We start from the raw sequence: 26,198 nt of genomic DNA, 5'->3' as shown, positions 1-26,198 counted from the left end.
TTTAAATTTATGGCATCTGATTTTTTTCAGTTCTTTATATGTTCTAGATATAAGTCCTTTGTCTGAGGAATAACTGACTGAAGTTTTTTCTCACTCTGTGGGTTATTTTTTCACTCTGTTGGTGGTTTCTTTTGCTGTGCAAAAGCTTTTTGATAAGATGAGTTTCCAGTTTTTGATTCTTTGTAATATTTCCCATGCAATTGGGGTTGTTTTTGCACTGCAGTTGTATGGGTTTCTTTAATATTTTGGATCTTATACCCTTTAAGACATAAAATTGTGAATATTTTCCCCCATTCTGTAAGTCGCTTTTTCATTTAATTGCTCACTAGTTGTTTCTTACAGTTAGAAGAATGGACAAAGGGGGCTGGGCATTTAGCTCAGCAGCCTAAGCACCTGTCTTGCAAGTGCGTGGTTGTGAGTTCAATCCCCAGTATCGATAAAATTTTTTTTAATTTTTAAAAAAGAATGGACAAAGGAAAGGGAAAGATTGTTCATGAATATTGACAGTATTAAAAATTATTTTGTGATTTTCTTTCTGTTCTATATTTGATGATGACAATGCTGCTAATGGGTAGTGACTACAGCTGCCTCTATGGCTGTTTGTCTGATGGTAATAACATCATTAACCACGGTTATAATGGTAACTTAGCATACGAGGCATCTTCACCTACCTTACCTGCTAATCCATCAGCTGGTGTTCACTGCACACGAACTGTGCTCTAGTTACTGAGACAGTCCTGCAGGAAGCAAGCACAGCCCCTATCCTCCTGGAGTGAGCTGTGTACTTCAGGCTGAGAGGGAACAAGGCACTGTAGCATGCCCAAGAGTAAAGGGGATTTTGAAAACCCTAATGCAGGACATTCTGGGACTGTATCATTTAGAATCCTCTTAGCCTGAGAGGTTAGGAAAATCCTTGAGAGGTAGAAAAGTTTAAGCAAAGACCAGGAGAATAAGAAAGGGGCAATAAAGGAGGAGTTGGCTATGACCCCAGAATGAGGAGACTGGGGTATGTCCTTAGCCTCTCACAGGTGAGAAAATGGTAGAAATAAACTGCAGTCTTAGCGCAGCTGTGAGTAGCTAGTTGGAGTCACATGGGAACCAGAATCTAATGCTTTAAGTCTACTAAATACTTGTTAGCTGCCGCCTCTGGATTTTGCTGTGGAATTAGGAAGCCTGTTTATCACAACGATTTGAAGATGAAAGGGAATAAATGGCTGAGCAGGGATACAGGACAGTGAGCCCTGGTGTGTGTACATGGCGGGGAAGTACAATGTGTTGGGCATGTAGGGATGTGGCCGCTGTGCATTAGACATACATTAGTAACATAGCGGACCCTTGGGAAGTTCAGTAAACGTGAGGCACAGAGTCAGAAGATAAGGAGGAAGTCAGAAAACTCAACTGAAGTCTACAGCCACACAACCCTGAATGTGCCTGATCTTGTCTGATCTTGGAAGCTAAGCAGGGTCGGGGCTGGTTGGTACTTGGATGGAAAAAAACTCAGCTGAAGGAAGTTCTGCCCAACTCAGCTTCACATTTGGACTTAAATCAAGCTCTACAGAAGAACCCAACATTCATGAAAGAATGTAGATGAAAAGAGGGATGAGCATGGGATTGTCTGCAATAGGCAAGAAGCATGGGGGAACAGATATATATATAGAGAGAAGGAGAGAGAGAGAGAGAGAGGGAGAGAGAGAGAGAGAAAGAGAAGGGGGGACATTTCCACATCTGAGCAAAATAATATTATTAAAAGAAAAGAGGCTAGTAATATATTTATGATGAAAGGGCAGTCAGATATTTGATGGGTTTTGCTCAGCATGGATGCTATCCAAAACCAGTTAAGTGGAACAGTTGCACTTGAGGTTCCCACTCATGTTCCAGCATTAGAATTATGTCTCACCCCAAGGACAAATGGGAGAACAGGCCATCGATTTATTTTTGTTTCTTTGTTTTTCATTACTGGCTGTTGAACTGAGAGCCTTTGCGCTGAACTAAGCACTTTTTAGTTTGAGCCAGTGTCTCTATCACTGTTTCTGTGTTGCCCAGGCTGGGCTCACATTTACTATTCTCCCACCTCGCCCTCCCGGAGTGCTGGGACTTGGCATGTGCCACTAGGCCCAGCTGTATTTCCTTTTATTTTTAAGACAAGCAAAATGTCACTGTTTTCTTAAAAAACACTACAAAGGAAGCATTTCTTCCCACCTTCTTCCCCCAGAGGCTGCATAGAGTGGTTTCTTCTCAGGCTTCTGTGTTGGTCCCTACATTTACACATTTTGTCTTGTATGAAAAAGCATTTCTGCCTCTGGGAAGCCTGACATTTTCACAGTTTCCTCTTTTCTCTTCTCGCCTTTCCTCCTTTGGAACACAACTCAAACATCACTTCTGGAATAAAGTCTTCTTCTTTGTCCTCAAAACAAAGGTTAGGGACCTCAGTACCACGTCTTAGTAGCATATCTGTCATCCTGTACCTTTCTGTGTATTGTAATTTTAATGAAATAAATTTATATTGTTATTTATTATTGACTCTCTAGTTCTGTAAGCTATGCACTCCACAATGTGAGACCGGCTCTGCTGTTTATTACAACAGAGGATGGGGGCTGGGGATTTAGTTCAGCGACATAAGCACCTGCCTTGCAAGCAGGCGGTCGTGAGTTCGATCCCCAGTACCGGTAAAAATGAAAAAGACAAAAAAAAAAAAAAAAAAAAAAAAAAAAAAAACAGAGGATGACCAGGCATGAGGGAGCACTTGGCCTTGCAAAAGGCCTGTTTGACACCTTGCCGAGAGGCTGTCTGTCCGGTTGAAATGTCTCCAGAACTAGAGATCAAATCCACTAGAGCAATAACAACCATGTTAATTTTTTAAAGTTTATTTCTATGTGCATGTCTTTGAGGGTTAAACCAAGCTGTGCCTTTGCAGTTTGTTCCCAGAAAGTACTTCTCAAGAGCTGTGTGACTTTGGATGACCTTGGATAGTTTGCTAGTTTGTGTCTCCTAAAAGATGGTAACAGGGTCCTGGCAGGTAACTCTGAATTTTACTTCAAAATTCTGCTTATCTTCTTCAGAATGTGAAATAAATGGACCCATGTTTAAAAATATGGTGTTAGGAGTGGCCCAGTTGGAACAAATTCAAGCCCATTCTATCTTTACACACACACACACACACACACACACACACACACACACACACACAGTATATCAGAATGCAATGTTTAAATATCTGTAATTAAGTGAGCTTGTCATTTTGTAATTGTTGATATAAATTAGAAAATAAGGAATCAGCAATATCTAAGAGATGGCACGGGGGTCCCTATTAACTATGCAGAACTGTTGCTTTTGGCCTTAGAGTGGAGTTATTTCTAAAAATTGATATGAAGTTTAATAAATGGAATAATTTGCATGAAAATCCACATCTCCTGCTGCTCTCATAGAATGATCTGATAAGACAAGGCTCACATTTCCACCAGGCTACAATTGGCCAGAGCTGGGTGGTGGCTGCCACGTTTACCTGGGCATAAAGTCTTCATTTTGCCTCAATTTCCCCATTTTTCATGTTTTCTCCATAACCTGTTTTGCTTATCCATGGAGTCATACATTTATCTTTCATAAAGTAGGAAGATACTTCTCTTTATGTATCAGTCTACAGTAGGCAAATAAGTAATAAAATAGAAGGTACTTTTAGAACGCCCTGTGCTAGCAGAGAAATGCACCGACTTCTGCCTGCTTTTCTCATCTGTATTTCCTGCTGTCTTCCAAGAGTCATTTGTTTGAGTGATCATGAAATGAGTTATAATAATGTGATTTCAGATCACAGAGATCTTACAATGAGCAATATGTGAATGTTAAAAGTTTATTTACATATATTTTATATTTTTGAAATTTTTAAATCTTAAATGCATAACAGCTAAAAATGAAGGCTCAAATAATGAAAGACATTAAAAATCATCTCTATCATTTTTTAGTCTAAGTTTATTAATATACTTCATTAGTGGATTAACTAAAGTTGTTCATTAATATTCTTTGATTTTTCACTTTCTGGCCAGCTTTCTGTGTCCTTGTCAGTTTATGGGTTCAAAAATGTCTTCTCTGGCAACTACAAACACTGAGATAATTTAATAAAATAAGATTAATTGAAATGGCTTAATCTTGCCACCTTGTTAAATTAAATATGTGATATAATTGACTCTCTGTGATATCGGGTATCTTACATGTAATAATATTCTCTCTCTTCCTCTCTCCCTCTCTCTCTCTTTTCTCTTTTTTCTTTCGTCTCTCAATTCAATTAGAATTTTATACATTGGGGAGCATTAATTAGAATCAAATATAGCAGCTAATGTTTTGCTTCTCTGTGTTCCTACTGTGCATACATATACCAAATGTCATGATTAGTGCAGTATTTGTGCTCCCTCTTGACATGTATTAGTTGTGGACACAGAGTAAAATGAATTAGAGCACATAGTGATCTTCTGTCTTTTACAGAATAGTAGCCTCTATAGAGCAGTTTGTAGGGGTAGTTAGGCACTTACAGTCTGCCACTTGAAAGTATACAAATTCAAGTTTCCCAGACACAAAATTATAATTATAATCATGACCATAATAGTAACTACAATAGGACTCATACGCAGGCATGCTAGGAAAGGATCCAACTAGGTGCCTGTAGTCTTTTCTATTTTCACAATAAATAAAACTTCATATGTTCCTAAATTTAACTGCAAAACCCTAGGTTCAGAGAAGAAAGATCGTTGAAGTGGTGGCGGGTATGTGGCAAGCTCTCTGATGATTCTCGTTGAACTTTTTGAGCTAACATAATATTAATTCTGTCCTTTTTGCTAGGACAGTGCCCATGTTTATCCAATTACTAGTGAAATTCTGGTCATGTTTAATGAGATACTTAGCCATGTTCAATATATGCAATAGTAATAAATTCACTAAAGGTAGGAACACATAGGCACATGCCCTGTAACTCCTGAAATGCTCTCCCACCTCCTGCCTGGAATGTTCTCTCGCTGCTGTCTCCACTTCCCTGTGCACTGCAATCTGCTTACCACTGAGGGCTCCCTTTGGCTCATACTGCATGGACAAATGGCTGGCATGGAACAGGAGATCCGGGAGAGCGTGGAGAAGCCACTCCCAGCTCTGCTTTCCCTCCTTTCTGTGCTACAGCGCCTCCAACACCCACCTCCTAAGGTGGCCTCCTTGCCTCCCGTTCCTGCCTCCCTTCCCACAGGTGCTCTGCTTGTTCTCTGAAGCAACACCCAGTACAGTATCTTTGAGGACAGATAAATCATACTATTCCAGCCTCTTAGAGAAGAGACAGATATATTTGGGGACAGACATATTTCAGCTGTGCTGCTAATGAATGTTATGTTTATGTCATATGGGGATGGTAATACTTCTTTCTTGGGTTTGAGAGCATTAAGTTAATATTTGTGTTTTGCTTAAGAATTGCTTAGTTGCATGGAACAGAGTGCATGCTGAAAGACAGCACCTCCACTGGGCAGAATTCAACCTCCCAGGTTACTCTACTTTCTGTACCTCTATCTCCCCCAGTTTGGGACACATAGTTTCCTCGCTGTTTCTGTCTATGCTTCTGTCTCTGTTATCTCACCTTGAGCACTGGCTGCACTCTGGTTCTTGCATGTTACTCCAACACAGCTGGTTGTGCCTGAGTTGGGTGACTCAGAACTCTTGTGGGTTCACAAATTGATGGACATTCAACTTCCTTTTTATTACGGTGTGCTGTTTGCCTATCACCTACAGTCATCCTTCTGCATACTTTAATTCATAGGAGACTTATAATACCTAATGCAATGCAAGTATTATGTAAATAATGCTTACACTATATTGTGTAGGGAATAATGGCAAGAAAGAGTCCTTCCATGTTCAGTACAGATGGAATTACTTTTGAAATGCTTCCCATCTGCAGTGGGTTGAATCCATGAATGTTCCATGTATCTACACAAAGGGACCAACCTTCTTAGATTGTCCCATAGCGTGAACCCAAAGTAATATGAAACCTCCCTTCTTAATCCCACCGAAAACTTTGCCCCCATCTCTGTCTGCTGGACCCACCACTCACCCACTGTCATCAGCATGGAATGGCTGGAGAAGCGACATAACTCTTTGATGACATTAGCTAGGTAGGTTTAACCTCAGTTAAATCATAGCCATAGTTTTGTCTACTACATCTTTAAATTTCACGATACTTGAGAAATATATTAAGGGTTAATAGACTTTTTTTAAAGGTCATTTTCTTTCAGGAAACACCTCATAGTTCCCATCCACCTACAAATGAATGACTTACAGATTGATGGCATTTCAGAATATATTAAGTCATTTATTAGCATTTCACATATGTCCACGTATATATTAAGAAATAGAAACACATAGAAGAATATCTATGCATCTACTATTAGAAATAATAATGGCTAACTTGTATTGATCACCCATTATGTTAGTCATATGGGGCTTTATAAGTTCTGTATTAAGTTTGTCAGTCCTTGCAACAGCACTAGAAATCCAAGTATACTATGATGCATGTTTTGTGCAAATGACAAGGTACAAGCAAAGAGACCCAAAGTAACTTGATGAACCTTGTATGTAGCTAGTTAGGTTGGGGAATTTCATCTCAGGCAATCTAATATTTCTGATGACTTCACTTTCATCACTGTAAAAATTGTCCTTTTATTTAAAAGTATATGGCCATTGGTTTATCCATTCACTTAGTTACTCTTCAGTGGATTCACCCTGAGACTCATTGCTTTGCTATTAAGAGCATTCTAAAACCCCACTCTCCTGGCCACTGTACATAGGTGTGAGACTTCTTGGAGCCCACACATCCTGAAGAGCACCTGCTGGGTAAAATATACGACCAGTCTGGGCTCTGTAAGATATGTCCAAGTGGCTCCCCAGATAACAGCACCACCTATTAGCATCTTGTAAAAAGTATTTGTTCACATCCTTGTCCACACTTGTTATCCAACTTTTACACTTGGGGGTATGAAATGCATCTCATAATGTTAACTTTCCATCTCTCTGGTTACAACCTATCAATGCTGAGCACTTTTTCCGGTAATCATAGGCCACCTCTGAATTGCTGCATGGTCACAAACACTCTGTAAGTAGTCCACTTAACTGCTGATTATTCCAAATGGTTTTTCAGAAGTTTTTATCTTTCTAAAGTAGACTTTAAATATCAGGTAAAAAGAAAAATCCAAAGTATTAGTCTGTGATACATGAATGCATATTTTGTATCCTGACCACCTTGGGGCAATATGGTGATTCTTTAAGGTGACATTTCCAAATCATTTAAAAAGTTTCTTGAATGTGTGCTTAAGTGTGGGTCTCAGGAAAGTGAAAAATGATAATTGATTCTTTTAGCATTAGATCAACTAGTCATGCAACTTTTAAATGCTATTTTTGCATTAGCAACATCTGCACCAAGGGATCCCTCTAAAACCTGATAAATAGAATTCTATTTATTTATTTATTTAGTTAGTTAGTTAGTTAGTTAGTTGGTTAGTTTGCACTGGAAATTGAACTCATAGCCTCACATTTGCCGGGCAGACACTGTGCCACTGAGCAGTGTCCCTGGCTAGAATTCAGTCAAACAAGAGTTTCATTCCTCAGCTGCTGCTGCAGCAAGCTATTTTTGCCCAGCTTCTCAGTTAGGAGCTTTCATCTCTTGACAATCTGACAGATGTGGCTGCATACTTCCAGCCCCCTCCCGACACATACCCAGTGATCTATTATCATAAAGAAAGTCTCTGACAAGAAAATGAAATTAAAGTATACAGGAGACCTGGCATGCTCTTGTTCAGTCTCTCTCCTGTAGCATCCCCTTGTACACCTCCCTCTGTAAGAATAGAGGGAACAGGCTTTTACCATAAGATCAAATCAAGGCTAAATGATTACCTCAGTGTGTTAACACAAGTTGAGAAATTTTCTACTGAAGATTGGGAGGAGGTGAACTGTGTGATATATGAATTTCGAGAGATGAAGCAACATCCTAGGTGTTTCATAAAACATCTGTCTCCTTAATGGACCCTCCCACAGACTGAAAGATCATTCAAAGAATTGATGGGGCCTATGATAATTCAGGTCCCTTTCCACACGCTGACTTCTGGACTTACGGAGCCATGCAAGAAGCAGTGTGGCCCAGCTAAGACAGTGTGGCACAGGAACACTTGCCCATTCTCTTTGTGCTTCAGTTTCTGCACCTGAAAGATGACCTGTATCAATGACTGTCGTGACCATCAGCATATTCCTGCTCCCCTGTGGCCACCTCAGGTCGTCTGTGAGAGCTCTCTTCTCATAGATGCCACAGTCCACTGACTGCAGTGGATCCTTGCTTTCCTTTATGGATCTTAGAAGTGCCCTCCACCCTCCTCAGCTGAGTTAAATCCAAAGATAGAAGGGTATGTCTTCCTCATGTAAACATGTTGCCCTGAAGAACAAACCCGTGGCAGAATGTAAATCCATATGCATCACTTCACCTAGTTACCATCTTGGCAGTGAGAATCCCGAAGGCCTCACCTTCCTCTTTCATCCAAATTGCAATGAGTGGTCAGTAACTGGTCATTGTGCTGGCCAGTGATCTCTGAATCTGACTCCTTGTGTCCAGCAGTATCTTTGTGACCTTTGAGCAACATCTCAGAGTCAGCAGGCCTGTGGCAGAGGCACAACACCTCTTTCACGCCCCAAATTAACCACACTTCCGCCCTTCCCCTTCCACAGAGAAGCCAGCCTTGTTCTGCATCTCCAGAAACCTTGTTATGGTTCAGATCTCAAACAGCCCCAAAGCTTCATGTGTCTAGAAGGTAATCGCATCATGGGGCATCGTAGTTGAGCTGCGATTAAGAGTGGGGGGTCTGATTGAAAAAGGTGTGACCTCGAAGTTTCTATCTCCCTCTAGCTCCACTTTCCTCTCTCTGCTTCTTGACCACTATGACCCAAGCTGATCCTCTCCACCCGGGCCCAAACACCATACCCTATCTGTGTCAGAGTTGGCTGACATAGTCCGTAACCTCCTTAAGCTGTGAGGCAAAATCAACTCCTCCTTTCAATTGTGGGTGTTGGGTGTTTTGTCTTAGCCATGAGGAAAGTGACTAGGACAAGCCCTAAACCGACCTGTACTGCTGCTTGTCATCTGATCTGTCTGCTGTTCTGCCATGAATCCAACCTTCGAGCTTCTTGTGGATCACACTCTCCACTCCATCTTAATAGCTCAGTCAAACAAAGCCCCTCCACAGGAAGACCTCCAGCTCCCTGATTTTATTTGTCCATGTTTTTCTGTTTCTCTGTTTCTTCCTTTTCCAGTGCTTCTGTGACAGCTTCACATGACTGGCACTGAGCACACAAGTGTGATTGTGCAGTACAGATGCTCTCATGTGCAAGAACCACACGGCCTCCCATAACTGCTCTTCCATGAACACACATACACATGCATAGCACAGACAGGCACACACACACACACACACACACACACACACACACACACACACACACGTGATCTCACATACACACTCATGTTTCTAACAGGCTATAAAACAATTGGCTTAGAAGAAAATATTTGGGAAAGAAAGATGAATAATACTGGTGTGCATTACCTTTCCTTTTCTACTATTCTTTTTCAAAATATTGTCAAGGAAGCGATCCTTCGGTTTTATTATTTTTGCATGTCCAACAAACAAGCAAGGTCAGCATTTCATTGTTGAAAAGCCAAGGTTTTAACATTTTAATTCCTAACTCTTTCAAATGTCAATAGTGAAGTCATGTAGGGCATTGAACTCTTAATCCTTAAATTGCAGTTGAGCTAATTGAAAGAGCTCTGCACAGGTTTTCATGTTCTCCTCCTTTCTCCCACTGATCCGTAAGAGTATGGCTCCAAAGTATGAGGAAACAAGGTATTAAGTAGAGTTAAATTGTTGTGAGCATACACTGTGACATTTTACTCTGGAAAACACATGTCATCCTAAATTGAAGCTTTCATAAACAAAGTACACCCTCATTTGAATCAATTTGTGACAATTCCTATAATCTGATAGATAATAGGAAAAATTTCATTTTAAGCATTCCTCACTTCTGCTAATATATCCAGATCACTGTGGTCTTAATGACAGTCTCCTGGTGCCCAGGGGTAGCTTTTGTGTGCTTTTAGTGCTTAGAAAGGCATCATATCTACAGGAGTTCTGTGGTATGATGGGTCTGGATGAGTCTGAATAGAAGGATGGGACTGTATCCGTAAGATCCATCCCAGAATAACCAGGGAAAGCACTTGAAAAAGTCTGTAAATGGTCTCCCTGTCTCAGGAGGGTCATTATTCATGATTACAACAAGAGTTTTCAAGTACCTCAGGACAGACCACTGCTCAGTGGAGGTGTCAGAAGAGCCATAGCAGCTGGAGTGAAGCAGTATCGTTTAAAGCATGTCAGCTTATAAAGCAGACACTGATTTTTGCGCATGAATTTGTGCACTGTAAGAACTCACTGCTAGTCTGAGCAAATCAGCTGATAATGACTGAGCTGGCTTCTGTATCAAAGGTCAACCACTTTATCAGTTCTCATCTCTGCTTCTGGGCTGGATTGGTTGATAAATGGTGTAGAGAGGCTGCCAGGGCCCATGGCAACCATGCAGAAAGGAAAATGGGAGTGTGAGCACAGAGTTCCAGCAGCAGCAAGAGTATGTCCTCGCCCAAGTGTTTCTCAAGTGTCTGCTCACTTCCCTTTTGCTATTATCTCACTGATCAAAACAAATCACGTGGCTGAATTCCGCCAAGGGTGTGGATACAAGGACATTCCACTTTCTTCTTCCTACAGTTTGACTTCCAGTGTTCAACACTTCCCTTACTCAGATCTCTATTCCAAGAAAAGTGAGAAAATTATTTTCAGTTGTGGCAGCTGTTGGAGTGTCCACATGCATTATAGAATCCCATTACGCTTGTAGGGTGTGACTTGTGAGTCCCTTTCTATCCTGGCTCTACAAGGACAGGCAGATGGCAAAGACAGATTCTGAAAAGATATCTGTTGGTCTGTTTCCCGTATTGATAGCAATACACTATTTTTAACACATAAAACAATACGTATTGATATCGGTAATGAAGCCATTCCCAAAGTTTCCTGAACCACATGGTCAAGTGTAGTCACAGCCATGACCCCACTTCCCTGGTACCAAATTCTGTCTTCATTACTTTTCTCACTGCTGAAACAAAATACCCAACACCCAAAGTTAAGACAGAAAAGGTTTATTTGGCTCATAGTTTGTAGCCATTTCAGCCCATACTTAACTGGCTCCAAGGCAAGGTGGCATGGCAGACAAATATCACAGAGGAGGAACAGTTCATTGTAGGAAGAAGGTGGCAAAGCAAGCAAGAGGGACAAGACAAGCCTCTGTCTATCCCTTATGTTGTTTCCAGGCTACTGGGATTAGGACGGTGCCAAACCAATCAGTGGACTGATTTAGTAATCACGCACTCTTGATCTCAGCATCACATACTCTAGATTCAGCCACCTCTGAAAAAGCCTCTCCTATGATCACATGAGACTTTGGGGGGACATCTAGACACAAACTGTGACACCATTCAAAAAGCATCTGACTGTATCTCTATCTTGAAATCCTTGCTGTGTTTTTCCAATGCAGTTTTATAAAGTTGCAGAATGAAAGATATCTGGTATGGGCTGAACTCTAGACCAAATAGTCTCATTTATATTCCTGTTTCTATGTAAAAATGTAGATGCCATCACATCCATTTTCTGAGTAGAAAACCTGACCATCAAGAGGTTAAATAAGGCACAGAAGCATGATTTAAACTCAGTTCAACTTCTCATTTATTTTGGTATACAGAGGAGTAGCAAATACATTATGACTGCTCAAGAGAAGGCAAAAGAATGCCTGCGTTGGTCCTAAAGCCTCTGATTCTGCCTTCTAACTCTGCTCTTGGACCTATTATTCTCTCTGAGCAGGCTGCTTCTCCACATGCAACAGGAGATAGCAAAAGTGCCCATCTCACAGGATTGTTGATGATTAAATGATATTATTACATTTGCATACAATATGTTTGAAATGAAGCTTGGTACAAACCCAGTCCTCAAAGAAACTTCAGCTCTTATTTTGATGATATATTTTGTTGGTGTCAATTTTAATTTCTAAGCCTATTCAAACTTGGCTTAAAATGGATAATCTCTTGAGGATTTCTTTTTAATAGTATCACCCCAAACTCATGTACAAAAGGTGTCTTTTGTTTTTCTGATTGAAGTTGGACTCAGTACCATTATTTCCAACCCACTGTCTCATCATACATTCTGATACAAAGCAAGATAAAAGCTTTACTTTACATTTGTAATAAAAGATTTTACAATGACCCTATTTTAGTTACTTTTTTGTCACTGAGACCAAATACCCAACACCCAAAGTTAAAAGACAAAAGGTTTATTTAGCTCACAGTCTGTGGAGGTTTCAGTTCATAATCATTTGGCTCTGAGGTAGGGTGGCATAAGACAACAAATGCAACAAGAAGGAATTTGAGACAAGCCTATTTCTGTTCCTTGTGTTATATCCAGTTTGATCCAGCAATCCCCACCCTTAATTCCAGCACCCTTAATCCCAGCATAGCACTATGAGTCAATCACACACTCTAGATTCAGCCACCTCCCAAAAATCTTGATGACCATATGAGACTTTGGAGGGACATCTAGACACAAACCATAGCAGACTCCTCTTGGAAAATCATCTTGGGTGGAATCCTTTGGTCAGGCAGAATTTTATAAAATTGAGCTCTGGTGTACAATCATGTGTCAAAGGAGACTGTTTCAGCTAGTGTCTGTCAAAATTACTGGTAATGCTGTGTAGTTTCCTGTTGCTGCTACAACAATCCACACAATCTTAGTGACTTAAATCAATACAGATTTGTTATTTTACCATCCTGTAGGTAAGACATCCAAAATAATTTTCACTGGATGAGTATTAAGGTTATCAGCAATACTGAAGCACCTTTAATCTCCAGGGTAAACACCATTTCCTCAAATTTCCCACCATGTAGAAGTCACCTATTTTCCTTAACTTTATAAATCTGTGCAGTTGTCTTCCTTGCCCCCAAAGAGGTGAAAAAATAACATATACTTTTGTCTGACTGGTTTAGATAATTCTTGATCTTGGAATTGGATGGAGAAGGAGTTGCCATCAATTTTGTGTTGGTGTGTCCTAATGAACCATGCTGTGTTAGTCAGTTGTTCATCATTGTGACAATCTACCTGAGAGATAAAGAGAAAAAAGGGTGCATTTTAGTTAGCAGTTTAAGAACTTTAAATCTGTGGTCATCTGGCTTCATTGTTTTTAGATTTGTGGCAAGCAGAAATATTATAATGGAAAAAAATAAAGTTCACCTCATAGAAGCCGAGATGGAGGGGGGGGGGAGAGAATATCATGATCCAACCACTTCCCAAAAGCCAAACAGCAAGCCCCAGCACACACTTTTGAGGCACATTTCAAACCCAAACCATAACACACAACACTCAAGCCAGTACTGTAATATTCTATCTTAGTCATTACAGTCTTAGACTTCATGAAATCGTGAAATTGAAGATAGTTTTAGAGGTTCAGGGAGTAGCAGGACTCTAGAGCATTCCTGACATATTTTGCTGCCTTGAGGATAATTCTACTATAGTCTATGATATATTCAAGTATAGTCTCTTTTTCATATACTAGTAATTGCAACTGTTAGATACACAAAATGAGTAGTTTTTGGACCAAAGCCAAACCAAAAGCATATTTAGAACTTGTCTAATGCTTTAAAAATTTAAAATATAATGACCTTGCAGTTGAAGGAACTTCAAACAAGTGAATGCATATGCAAAGTCAGAAAATTCATGATAAACATATATAAATATAAATGTATACGCACACAATAGATTAAATAATGAAATTTTGGAAACCCCAAGTTGTGTAATATTTTATGACACTGATTCAAATTTCATTTTTCCTTCCATACTAAATTTTACAAGAAAATAAAAGTTGGATGTACACAGTTTAAAATGTCCTTTACTCATCTATATTATGGTTTCTATATTATTTGCTTAATATAGAAACCATTGCTCATTTTCTGTTAGTGGGTTCTAAATACCCTGAAAATACCTTTCATTCTCTTGAATGGTTTTACACTGTCATGTTGTGTTTGATGCTATAATATACGAAGTTATACTCAAATATTTCAAGGAAAGAGACATATGGTAGCTACTGTTATGTCGGGTTATCTTGTAGTGAAACACTATATTGCTTAAATTGTTCCGTTCTGACGTGTGTTATTATGTTGTTATGTCCTCTTTTATCTTAATCTCTTTTCTTTTAATTTTTTAATAAAAAATGGCATTTACTCATTGACATGAGTCATATTATAATGTGGCCAGCCCTTTCCTGTTGCAGAAACTGATGGCCAGTTTCAAACAGGGATTGAATTGAACTGAGTCCCAATGATTCATGCCACTACTTCACATTAAAACTGGAGGTAATATTTAAATTTAGTTGCTACTCTAGTTTCTCTTCAGATTGAATCTTTCATCTTTTAAATTTAGCTGCTGAACATACTTATCACCTTAATTCTTATTTAATATTTGAAAGTTACTACTTTGGAAAAAGTCAACTAAGCATTGGTGATTATAGCATATCAAACACCCTTGTAAGTGATTATTTTAATGAGTCTGTACCAACAGGAACACTTAGACATTCAGACAAAAAACAACCTAATTATAATGACAGCACAGAAGTGAAGCTGTGACAGTTACAAAACCAATTTAAAAGTTTTCCTGACAGCCATGGCTAAAAGCTTTGTTTGGACCTTTCTGTAATAACAGTTTACTTAAGACACAAATCCACAGCTAAGGAAAATAGAAAGCGAAAGTTACGGCTTTCCTGTCAGGCAGATAAAATGGAAATCGGCTGAAATGTTTTTAATAGAACATTACATTGAAAAGAGTATAGAAAAGGAATAATAGTTATGGAATGTAACTCTGACAATGCAAAGAAAGACTAAATAACAATAAAAATTCTAATGAGAATAAAAACTTGTCAACTGATTTGCTTATCTACATTATGAAGGTCAGTAGCTCCGTGGATGCGAATCAAAACATGGTGATTGGCAGTTCTGGAATCTGATTTTGAATTATCTGTAAAATAAAGTAAAAGGCAGAAAAAATGGATTTAACAATGCAATAGCCATGACAACAGAAAGCCTCACTAAAAACCTTTCAGGGACTCTGATAGCCCTCAAATTATTAGACTTTTTTTCATCCTTATTTATTTCCCTTGGTTATGAACTCATTCAGATATACAGAAGAATTAATTATTTGACCGTAAGCAATTAATTTCTCACTCATGACAGAAAAATACTCAACTCATAGAATTGCATTTTTTTCTGCAAACATGCTTGTCACATGCACACACTGTCCTAAGCACTAAAATGTTGACTCATTTAAAAGTACTAATGACCCCTCAAAGTAGGCAGCTTTATGTTCATTATACAGATGAGAAAACTGAGGCACAGAAAGGTTTAAGTAAATTGCCCAGGGTGGCTGCATCTCTAGGCAATCCAGCCCATCCTGTGCTGTTAATGCAGAATGTGTGGTAACGAAGACACCCTGAAACACACACAGATGCGTGTAGATACTGGTGAGACATATGGAGAGGCTCTTTTGTTCATCCTGTTTATAGGCTGTGTGTATTGCCAGGGGATCCCAGTAACTGCCCTTTCCAAGAATCTGGAAGCCACAGAACAGCGGGGATCATGGAGATAGCATCAGTCCTAGACTGAAGACCCAAAAGGCCCCTGGAGGGTCTCTGGTGTGGATGCATGTGGCAAGGCTGAAGTGCACCGTGATGGCAGTAGCAAAAGAAGCACCTGCTCAGGATGGAGCTTTTCAAAACAAAAGCTGAACCCTTCCTCCCTCTTCCCCTTTCAGTCCATCGGGGCTGCAAGACTATTGCATGGTGTCACCCATGATCAAGATGGGTCTTCCTGCTTCGGTTTGCTGACCCACACGTTTTTGAAACTCCCTACCAGACATACACGGAAGTGTGATTTACTAATCTGCTAGGTGTTTCCTAATCCAGTCCAGCTGATACATCGTGATCAAGGGTCACACTGTGTTTCGGTTAGCTTTCTCAGTTGCAAAGCCTAAAGAGCTTTCAGGTCAGACCAGACTGTAAGATTCTGTGTTTATTGGTACTGCAAGAAAGGAGACCCAAGAAAAGAAGTCTCATGTCGCTGGTCCTGTGCAGTTGTCACCACAGGGCTATGCATCAAGTGCTCAGTTCTGTCCATGATGTCTCCTCCTCTGTAGTCCAAGTTTGTCACCCTCTCTTCTCTGTGTTTAGATGTTCTTTACTCTACAGCTGGGTAAAATATCAGAAATGACCTTACATAAATGAGTATAGAGCCTGGTTCGTCTGTTACTTGTGTATGATCTTCAGCAGATGAATTCTCTAAGCTCTCTGTAAGACATAAATCAGATGTCTTATTAGATGACTATGGTGAAAGTTGAGAAAGGCAAAAATAAAATGTGCATGTAGAATGGCCTGGGACATAGTAAGTATTCAATATACTCAGCCATTGTGACAATGTTCACTTTATAAATGCCTGGTTATCTCACTCTCAGTGGAGACAATAGACTTAAACTGAACTTGAGTGATAATCCTGGATCTACCTTCAATGCTTGTGTTGCAGTAGAAAAATTAACTTCCCTGAGCCTTAGTTTATTTATCCATTAAAAATGGCACAGCTTCTTAGTGATTCCATGAATATTAATGTATGTAAAGTACTAGAACAGTAGCAAGTGCATAATAATTGTGATATGGACAATCAGTTGTTATTAGTTGTACTATAATTTTCAGCAAATCTATATGAAAGCAATAAGTAAAACTAAATAAACCTTAGGTTTCCCTTGCCATACCAGTTTGATGACTATCTCTAAAATGGTTTCACCCTCCATCAGTTTCTCTACTAACATGAATAAGTTATACTTGTTTTGTGGTTTCAGTTTTTTAAAAAATAACTTCTCCACAGTCAGAATTCATGATAAAAACTACCTAGCCAATCCTTGAGAATTAAGATACAAACTATACACAAATTAAATGCAGTCTAATTTCCATGTTTAGCAGAAGGTCTTTGACACTATTTTCCTGGTCATGTTTTGACATCTTGAAGAAAAAGATGCCTTGGTCACCATATTCAGCAGCAAGCAAGGGACATTGATAAGTCATCTTTGAAGCACCATTTTTGCACAGCAGTGTATCCCTGAGTTGTTGCTAAGGATCTCAGAGGGACATCTAGACACAAACCATAACAGACTACTACTGGGAAATCATCTTGGTGGAATCCTTTGGTCAGGCAGAACTGTGTAAGAAGAAGCCCTGGTGTACAACCATGTCTCAAAGGTGTATTTCTCTGTTAAGAGTGTACCATTTCTGCCTCCACAGAAAATGATGCGGTCGTCCGTTTTCCACATGTTTATCCTGAGCATGGTGACTGTGGATGTGATAGTTGCAGCCAGCAATTATTACAAGGGAGAAAACTTCAGGAGGCAGTATGACGAGTTCTACCTCGCAGAGGTAAGCAGCTCACTGTGTTGTTCATCTCTAGGCCAGGTGAAGGCGGACTCAGAGAGGGCCATTGGTGAATCCCCAAAATTCATTCACTGTCTGACTATTAAGGTGATTCCTCTGGTCCCATCTCTTCTCCTCCAGAGCCCGGGAAATCTCCCCAAAGGTCATGTTGCCAAGGCAACCCTTTTTCCTTGGATTTTACTTACTGAGCTTGCTGTTTTCAACCTGCCTCTTGTGTTCCCTCCCTTTCTTATGTTGCATTATCCTGTTTCCTACTAATGTAAGGAAGCACAGTGGCAGGAGATTAGAAATAATCAAGCCAGTTTAACAGCACGTGGAGGAGACTGCAGGGAAATGTAAAAAGAGAGGAGACAGTAATTACTGCACTAGAAACTGCTGTAGTCCCACCTGTGCTAGCACCAAATCACAAAGCAGTTCTGTATGTTGGAAGTGACACACTAATCACTCGAATTTGATCATCACACAGTATCGCATGGTTTATAGCATCACATGGTACCCCAAGCATTTGTACTTTACTATGTGTCAACTAAAAGTTAGATAAAATAGAAAGCAAAAATGTGAATCAGTAGCAGATAGGGTTAGTGATTATGTAAACATCTGTCTAGTAGTATATATGCCACACAAGGGTTTGGGAATAGTAATTATTATTGACTGGGTGATTTTGTTAATATTTGATTCTTAATAATTTTTAATAAATTCCAGTGACTATTTTTTTTTACTGTCAAAAAATGTATCAGAATTCAGTGGCTATATATTTATGGGAAAATGTTGATTGACATGCAGAAACACATTTATCATATAAGTATACAGAGCTGTGCAATATTTTAAGAAATCCCTCATACAAAAATGTATAAAGGTAGAAAACTCACAGTTTAATTACTTTTATTACACAGACATTTTCACATAAAATTATTTTTCATATACTTGAGTTTGCTTAGATATCCAGAATTCTTACAACTCATTAAAAATGAGTGAACAATGAAATCCAGTCCACCAACACATGAACTTTTCTGAGTGAACACTTATATAGATATCAAGGAACACTGAAGGAGGCACTTGTGAATTCCTGTCCTGGTAGACATTTGTTTCCTATACAAAATATCATCAATAATAAACTTTCACTGTCTCTGTGATGTAACACTTAACTAGTAGCTACCTGCTACATGGAACTTACTGTGTGTCAGAAATACAGATGGTAAACCATGAGATTTTCATACCACAGTCAGCTGATGATAGGGGTTCAAGAAGAGATTACAGCCAGAGCAGTAATGGAAGATGAGCAGAATTTTGCTACAAAACCAGCACACAGAAGATTAAAAGCAGGCAAACAAAGAGCAGTAATACTGCGTTCAAGCATATTTCTAATACAGAGAGAGGACACTGGGGCTGTCCCTGTCGATTTCTGTTTCTCCTGGAATATAGGAAGTCAAGTGGACATCCAGGCTAATGACTAGACAATGCAAGGAGAAGCTGAGTAAGGAGGAGAGTGGGCAAAAACATAATAATTAATAATATATACTTACATAGAGTAATATAAATAGTAATAAATAATAGCGATGCAGTAAGTGACTGAAGGTCTGGCTGAATTTCCAGAGTAGAAATTTATAGTAATGTCACTTAGAGGGACATGTGACTTTTTTCAGCTTTATGGAAGTGAGAAAAGAAACATTCAAATTGATGCAGCTTTAGGGTGTTTTTTAATCCCCCTGGCTGGTGGCTCTGAAAGACAGAAGGATAAAGGAATATGGATGACTGACCAGCAGAAGGATTGAAGTGAAGACCCTGTGGTCTAGATTGAATATGAAAAGAAGCTAAATAAGAGGAAAGAGAAAGAATAAAAATGAAAGATCAGAGATCTCCCATCAAAAAAGAGATGTGAGTGAGGAGTGGGAGTCAGAGAGCTGATGGTAAAGGCAGTGGGATCCTGGAGTTTAGTGGAGACACTAAATGCCAAACCTATGGTATTGTTTGGCCCTGGATGGTTTCAATGAAATGATGGATTCAAGGCAAAAGCAAGAAGCCATCATGGCCAGCATGTTGGGTAAATCTTCACATGGACTTTGAAGTCATCCTAGGAGGTCAGCCACATGCATGAGACCTGTGAGAGTGGCTGATGGGGCGATGAATAGAGGGCAACCAGGGTGATGTCACCTGACAGAGTGCCTCTCAGGGAGTGTTGAGGAGGGGGATGGGCATCTCGTCTTATCTGAATATTATACTCCATGAGATATAACAGCATGAACACCCAACTGCTTTTGGAAAGGGCTACAGAGGAAATTCATTTGTTTGGGGGATACTTAGTATAAGCAAAGACGTAGGAAGCAGATTCAGTGGATAGTCTGAGAATGTGGAGGAAATTGTTTAACACAGAGAGAACCCAAAGATTAGTAAAAGGCTCTGGGTCAAAAGAGGTAGAAATAGATGTGGTGGGAGAGTTACAATAGTTTTAGAACTGGAGACCAAAGACTAATGAACAAATGCAAGACAATAAAGACAGGAGTGTTCATAGGTGATGAGGATCACACTAATCTTTCTGGGAGGAGCAATCTGTATGTGCTTCCCAGGAAACTCTGACTTCACCGATGGCACTAGTTTTGCTTTATAACTAGCGCAAGGTGGACTCAGCCACACCAAAGCAACCCTGTGGAGGAAGTGAATGAAGTACCTATTCTGGGAACAGAAAGGAACAGAATCCTTTTGGAAATTGTAGCTAATATTTTCACATACAAAATTGATCTCATTCTTATTTTATTTATGCATATGGAATAATTCATGATCGCACTATAAAAACTCCAACAAATGGTCAAATAATTCCTTTTGTAGAGTTCACCAATCACTGTTTAAATGCATTGGTAGACTTGGGTGGTTGATAAAACCTGCTCATTTTTCTGTTTTGTAAATAATATTAGAAATTAAAACAATAGAGAAGAATGATTATAAGGTAGAAACTAGTATATATTATATACTGCATGCGTATTGCTCCTTTCCTAAACCATCAAGGAGACTTGATTTCACTAACCTAGGTAGCAAGGCCGCTCTGGGAGTAATATTACATATAAAGCATAGTCTGTAGCTAACCTTATGATATCATGTGTCAGAAATTTGAGAGTAGATCTTAAGTGTTCAACGCACATGAAATTATTAATTATAAAAACTAAGAAAGTGATAGGTGAAAACATTAGGAGGAAATGAGCATGTCTATTGCATCGTTAGTGATGGTTTTATAGAAGAAATGCTTATTTCTAAATTAATATATTACATCAATACAACTTCTACATGTCAATGATATCTCAACAAAGTAGTAAGTAAATAAAGTAACCACATAAATAAAGTAACCAGTTGTGAAATCTTGGAAAGAAAATCAATAAGCAAGGTAGGCAGTGGTGATTTAGTTCAATCAAACAGCCATCCAGGCAACATGTGTGTATTCTTGAACTATTTCAGCATTCAAAATTTGTTCCCCTAGAATGGTTGACTTTGGATGTTTCAGTTTCTCAGGGCATGGTCTACCTTTATTTAAATCATCTTGTCATTTCTCTTTGGGTCAGAAACTTGTGTGTAAGTGAAAATGATTTGTCTTAATGAGTGTAAGTCAGTCATTTTACACTTACTTTTAATAAAATCCTTCCTTTTAAAGATGTTTAAAAATGGCTATAGTTTAAGCTAGGGATAAAAAAAACATTTTTCAAAGAGTCAAGTAAACATGTTAGGCTTTGTGGGCTCTCTGCTCTCAGGCTCAGCTACATTATGCCATGTGCAAAAGTGAGTGTGCTTGCAGAATAGCTGTGGTGCAATAAAACTTTATTTGTAAAATTTAAGCTGTATTTCAGATCTTGGCTTAAGCTATAGAAGCAGAGAACATTCAAATAGCATTTACATGCTTAAGTTCAAACACATTAGTACTGACAATAATAATAGCTACTGCTTTGGAAAGCTTATTATGGGCCAAATACTTGAAAGGAATTTGTTGTCTCATTTAATCCTCAAAACATCTGTAATGGCAGCAATTCACATCTATGGACTATAATGATGCTGTATTTAAACCATCAGCATTATGTAATAGCTTTGAAAGCTTATTTTTAAGATAGATCAGAAAAGGCCATGAGCTTTTAACGAAGTAATTTTAACGAAGTAATTTCTTCCTTAGACTTCTGTATATTCCAGAAAAAATTATTTAGAAAGTCCAGAATTAGCCACTTAGGAATCAACCAACAGTCTAAAATGACATCTTTAAGAATAAATTAAGTTGTTTAACTTCTATTGTGAAGCTGGGCACTTGTTTTGTTACTTAGGATTAATTGAGGATTAATTAATTAACTAATTCTACTAAATGTAGAATTAGTTAAGAAGCAGAGAAATCTTAATTTTCTAAGCCTACGCAAAATCATAAGGAAGTAAAGACTGATTTTTGTAAGAGTTTTAATTTTCACTTTCCTCTAAGAGAATATTATAACACATAAAATCACAGTTTTGATAAACTATATTTTAAAATATAGTCTTATTTTTAATAGCAGATAAAATTCAAATATTTTCTTCTCTTACATAAAACATGTCAATATATGTATACTCATTAGGCTGTACATTTATCAAAACCTTACCAGCACAGTGCACTGTTCTACACAGGCGGTAAACAAAAAATTTATTAAAATGCCTCTTTTTAAGAAACTCATGAAGCCATGGAAGAGATTCAAGGAAGCAAGCAGAGCTAACAGAGAGCTCCTGTTCCACTGACCAAGTGGGTTCTGTTTGTTTTGCTAATGACTTTCCCAGTTATCCTCTCTGGTTCCTCTGGATCTACCTGATCAGGGACTTAACCCTCCTTTAGCTCCAAATATTAAGTGTCCATGAGCATTTTCATGTTTACCAGTGAAGCCAGAGGAGAAAGAGGTCTCTCGCTTTGAACCCTATAGTAATTAACTGAAACTGCCAGTAGGAAATGCCTCCTCTTATGTTCCTTTCTTTCTTTCATCTTTTAAAATCTCTTTTGCCTCCCCTTCCATGTCTTCCCAGCTCAGCAATTCCACTCCACCCCACAGCTTGCATTCTGTTTGCTTTCTCTACAGCCAAACAAAAAAGGCCTGCTAGTAAGAGAACCTCAAGAAAGTAAAACAGCCTTCATCGCTGTTAGCTCTTAGTGCCCCACATTAAATGCTTCTTCCAAATACATTCAGAGCCTCCCTGCAAAGATTTCAAAGGAACATAATTTTTTTCATCTCATTCCAGTTATAAAGGTAGGGCAGAGAGGAAGAAACACTGGACATCCCTTTCCACTCACCATCTTTGCTTGGTGATGGGAAATCCAAAGTGAATGCGGAGACAGACATGTCCATCAAACTGTGACTCTAGAGACTTTGTTGACCTTTATAAATATAGTCTCACGAGACTCCTTAGATTATCTGGTAATACCTTAGATGAGGTTTATATCTAAAATTTAGAAGAAGTTAATATTTTATCAAAGAAATCAATGAGTCTAAGAGAAAAGACTAGATATAATGATCCCCAAGTCAATATGTTTCTTTACATATCAATTTTAGGTATCAAATCCATGATTCCAATAACTCCAAAATCACTGGCTATTGCCATAAAGAACTAAAATATTTATTAAGTTGATCTTTCAGAAGTGATAAGTCAAAATCTGCCAGAAACAATGAATTTTTTTTAGAGCAATTGTAGCTGGGAAGAATTATTGTCTCTAGAATTACTGTAAAGCAAAAAGGTGCTAAAACTACTTAATCATACATTAATAATATTAGGCAGAATTAGACTGATTCATGGCAGATACCTAGAATATCAAATTAAACCATTAGTCCTCATTTATTTTTATATTAAAGCTGATAAAAGAATAAAAATGATACAGAATTTCAAAACAAAATGATAGGAGATTAACACTGGTTAATGTGTATTGTTATCTTCAAAGCTGTTGTTCAGATTGCAAGATAGAGGCATGAAAAAATGATCAAACAGTTGAAAAATGAAAGCACAAATTGTTCCTTTTGATGAACTAACATATATTAGTAATAGTTTATCTATCTATCTATCTATCTGTATGAATATATGTACCAACATTTAGTATTTTCCCTTCTTTCTTTTCTCTTTTCTCCCACCCCAGTTTTCTTTCCTTTTGAACAGTTTCTTTCCTTTTCACCTTCACAATATCTATTGTACATAGTCCTCATTTCTTATATAAGATGACTTTAGCTGACGCTTTTTCTATAGTTACCTACAGGTAGGGTCCCTGGTGGAAAAGAAACAAGAGACATTGATTAATGGTTTATTTGATGATTTAATATTTGTGGCTTATTGGCTCTGTAGTTTACTGCTGCTTGCTATCTATACAGTAGTTAATTTTAACTAATGTCCCACAGTTATAGTAGTCTATCAGGAGATGTGTTGTTTCTTTAGAACTTTTTCTAATCATAGAAGTAAAAGATTTCTGAAAATAAGACTCTGGAGTGATGCGAGAGGTCACAGGTTGGAGCCACCATTCTCCCCAAGATAGCTCCACCGGAAACACCAGCCACCAGCTCACGAGGTTCCTGTGCCTCTAGTACGTATGACCAGAGGGCTACAATCCAGTGGTTCACACTGACTCTCTCAAGTTTGATATTTTGCTAGAGCAACTGAGAAATAGGAAAGTGTTATACATATAACTAGATTTTTATTACAGTACAAAAACCAAAAATCAGATCAAACCAGAAGAAAGGAAAAACCTGAGAGAATCCCAAGTGTGAAACTTCCTGTGACCTCTCTGTGGGGTTAGTATACGTGCGTGCACACACACACACACACACACAGATGCATAGTAACACACTGAGTATTAGAACCAAGAAAGGCTGCTGAAATTGGTGACCAGAATATTTATCAGGATTTTGTTATGCAGACACAGTGATTGAATCATTGGCCACAGGCACATACTAAGACTTTCTGGCATGAACAGTTCCCAAGAATCTTCTTGCTGTCCTAAACCACCAAGCCCTCCATAAATAACAGAGACTCTCCTGATATGTGGCAATTTCCAAGGATTTAGAGGCTAATTCTCAGAATTCTGGGGGGAAAATATAGCCAAACCCTGGATCTTTGGGTCAAAAAACTAGCTTTGAGTTTTGTCAGTATTAACAATGTCTATGTACTTACTCTATCTAAATTTTCTGAAACTCCTTAGGAACTCTGTTCCTAATTTTTTATGTTATCGGTTTTCTGTATTTCTTTTTATGTTTTAGTTTCTGGTCTTATCCTTACTATTTTCCCCTTTCCATTTATCTGTTTTGCTTTCAGATATGCTTTTTCTGAAAGTTCTTGACAAAATTAACCTCATTGAGAATAAACTCATATTCTGAACTTTAAAAGTGTGCTGTCTTTCTTCCCAGGTGTCTCCATGCCTTTGAAAAGCTTGGCACACTGCCTTATTTTGCTTAGGCAGTTTTACTGTTCTTTTCTCTCTCAGCCCTCCTGGGGACTCTTGTATTTTCTTAGTGATGAGTTAGTTGCCTTTATTCTGATGACTATTAGGACCCAATCCAGAGTCAGGTATTTAAAATGTCATTTGGAGACTGCCAGGCCCTTGATTTTGGAAATACCACAACTCTGTGTGTGTGTGTGTGTGTGTGTGTGTGTGTGTGTGTGTGTGTCCATGTCTGTGTGTCTATGTGTGTGTCTGTCTGTGTGTGTCTATGTCTTTGTGTGTATATCTATGTGTCTGTGGTCAGTCTGTGTCTGTGTGTCCATGTTTCTGTCTGTGTGACTGTGTGTGTGTCTGTCTGTTTGTGTGTGTCCATGTCTTTGTGTGTGTGTGTATTTGTCTGTGTGTGTCCATGTCTTTCTGTGTGTCTGTGTATGTCTGTGTATGTCTGTGTATGTGTAACTGTATGTGTCTCTGTGTGTATGTGTATGTCTGTGTGTGTGTCTGTCTCTGTCTGTCCATGGCTTTGTGTGTGTCCGTGTCTGTGTCTGTGTATCTGTGTATCTGTGGTCTGCCTGTGCCTGTGTGTCCATGTCTCTGTGTGTGTCTCTGTGTGTGTGCACTTGTGTGTGTTCTTAGAGACTGCCTCAGGGCCTTAACACTGAGCTGTGTCCTTAGCCCTTTTTCAGTTTTTACTCTGAAACAGGATGTCCCTCCTCACTATGTTGCTCAGGCTCTACTTCCATTTGCAGTCTTTCTGTGTCAGCCTCCCGGAATGCTAGGATTTGCCATCACTTTTGTCAAGAGTCCCTCAGGGAGGACCTTATTGACCTTATTGATAGACCAGTTATTTGCCCTACCCCTTGAGGCCGATAGTTTGCTATAAAGACTTAGCCCAGATACTTGCTCTCAGTAGCAGAAAAATTCCTCTGAAAACCTAGAAGTTCCTGTTATTGCCTATTCCTTGGCCAGCATGTGTGTGCACTGAATTTCTGATCATCTTGCCTTCTGAACTTCATCTGGGTCCTTGTTTTATTTATCTTTGCAATGTATTATAAGCACAAAAGTTTTATTGTAGTGTAAACTCATGTATCACCTTGTAGGAAATCATTTGTTTTTCCAAAAAACTAATTTTTCTGCTCCTCTGAAGTCATTTTTATGATGTTTGTTAACATGAAATGAAATGAAAAGAAGT

At 38.7% G+C, this 26,198-nt stretch overlaps 1 protein-coding gene across 2 annotated transcripts in view; it reads left to right on the top strand.

Moving 5' to 3' along the window:
* The window catches only part of Nalcn (sodium leak channel, non-selective), a 302,929-nt gene that overhangs the window by 111,358 nt on the left and 165,373 nt on the right, over window positions 1–26,198 (top strand). For both annotated transcript variants that reach the window (XM_063246998.1, XM_003477592.5), the window contains exon 11: window positions 17,458–17,589. In XM_063246998.1, coding sequence (XP_063103068.1) covers window positions 17,458–17,589 — 132 coding nt within the window. The remainder of the gene's footprint in view (window positions 1–17,457; window positions 17,590–26,198) is intronic.

This window comes from Cavia porcellus, unplaced genomic scaffold (genome assembly GCF_034190915.1).
Source record: "Cavia porcellus strain 051 isolate PalLab524CR breed Dunkin Hartley unplaced genomic scaffold, mCavPor4.1 scaffold_4, whole genome shotgun sequence".
NCBI classification, from domain to species: domain Eukaryota; kingdom Metazoa; phylum Chordata; class Mammalia; order Rodentia; family Caviidae; genus Cavia; species Cavia porcellus.
Note: the sequence above shows the minus strand (reverse complement) of the source record. Positions and strands in the feature narration are given on the sequence as shown.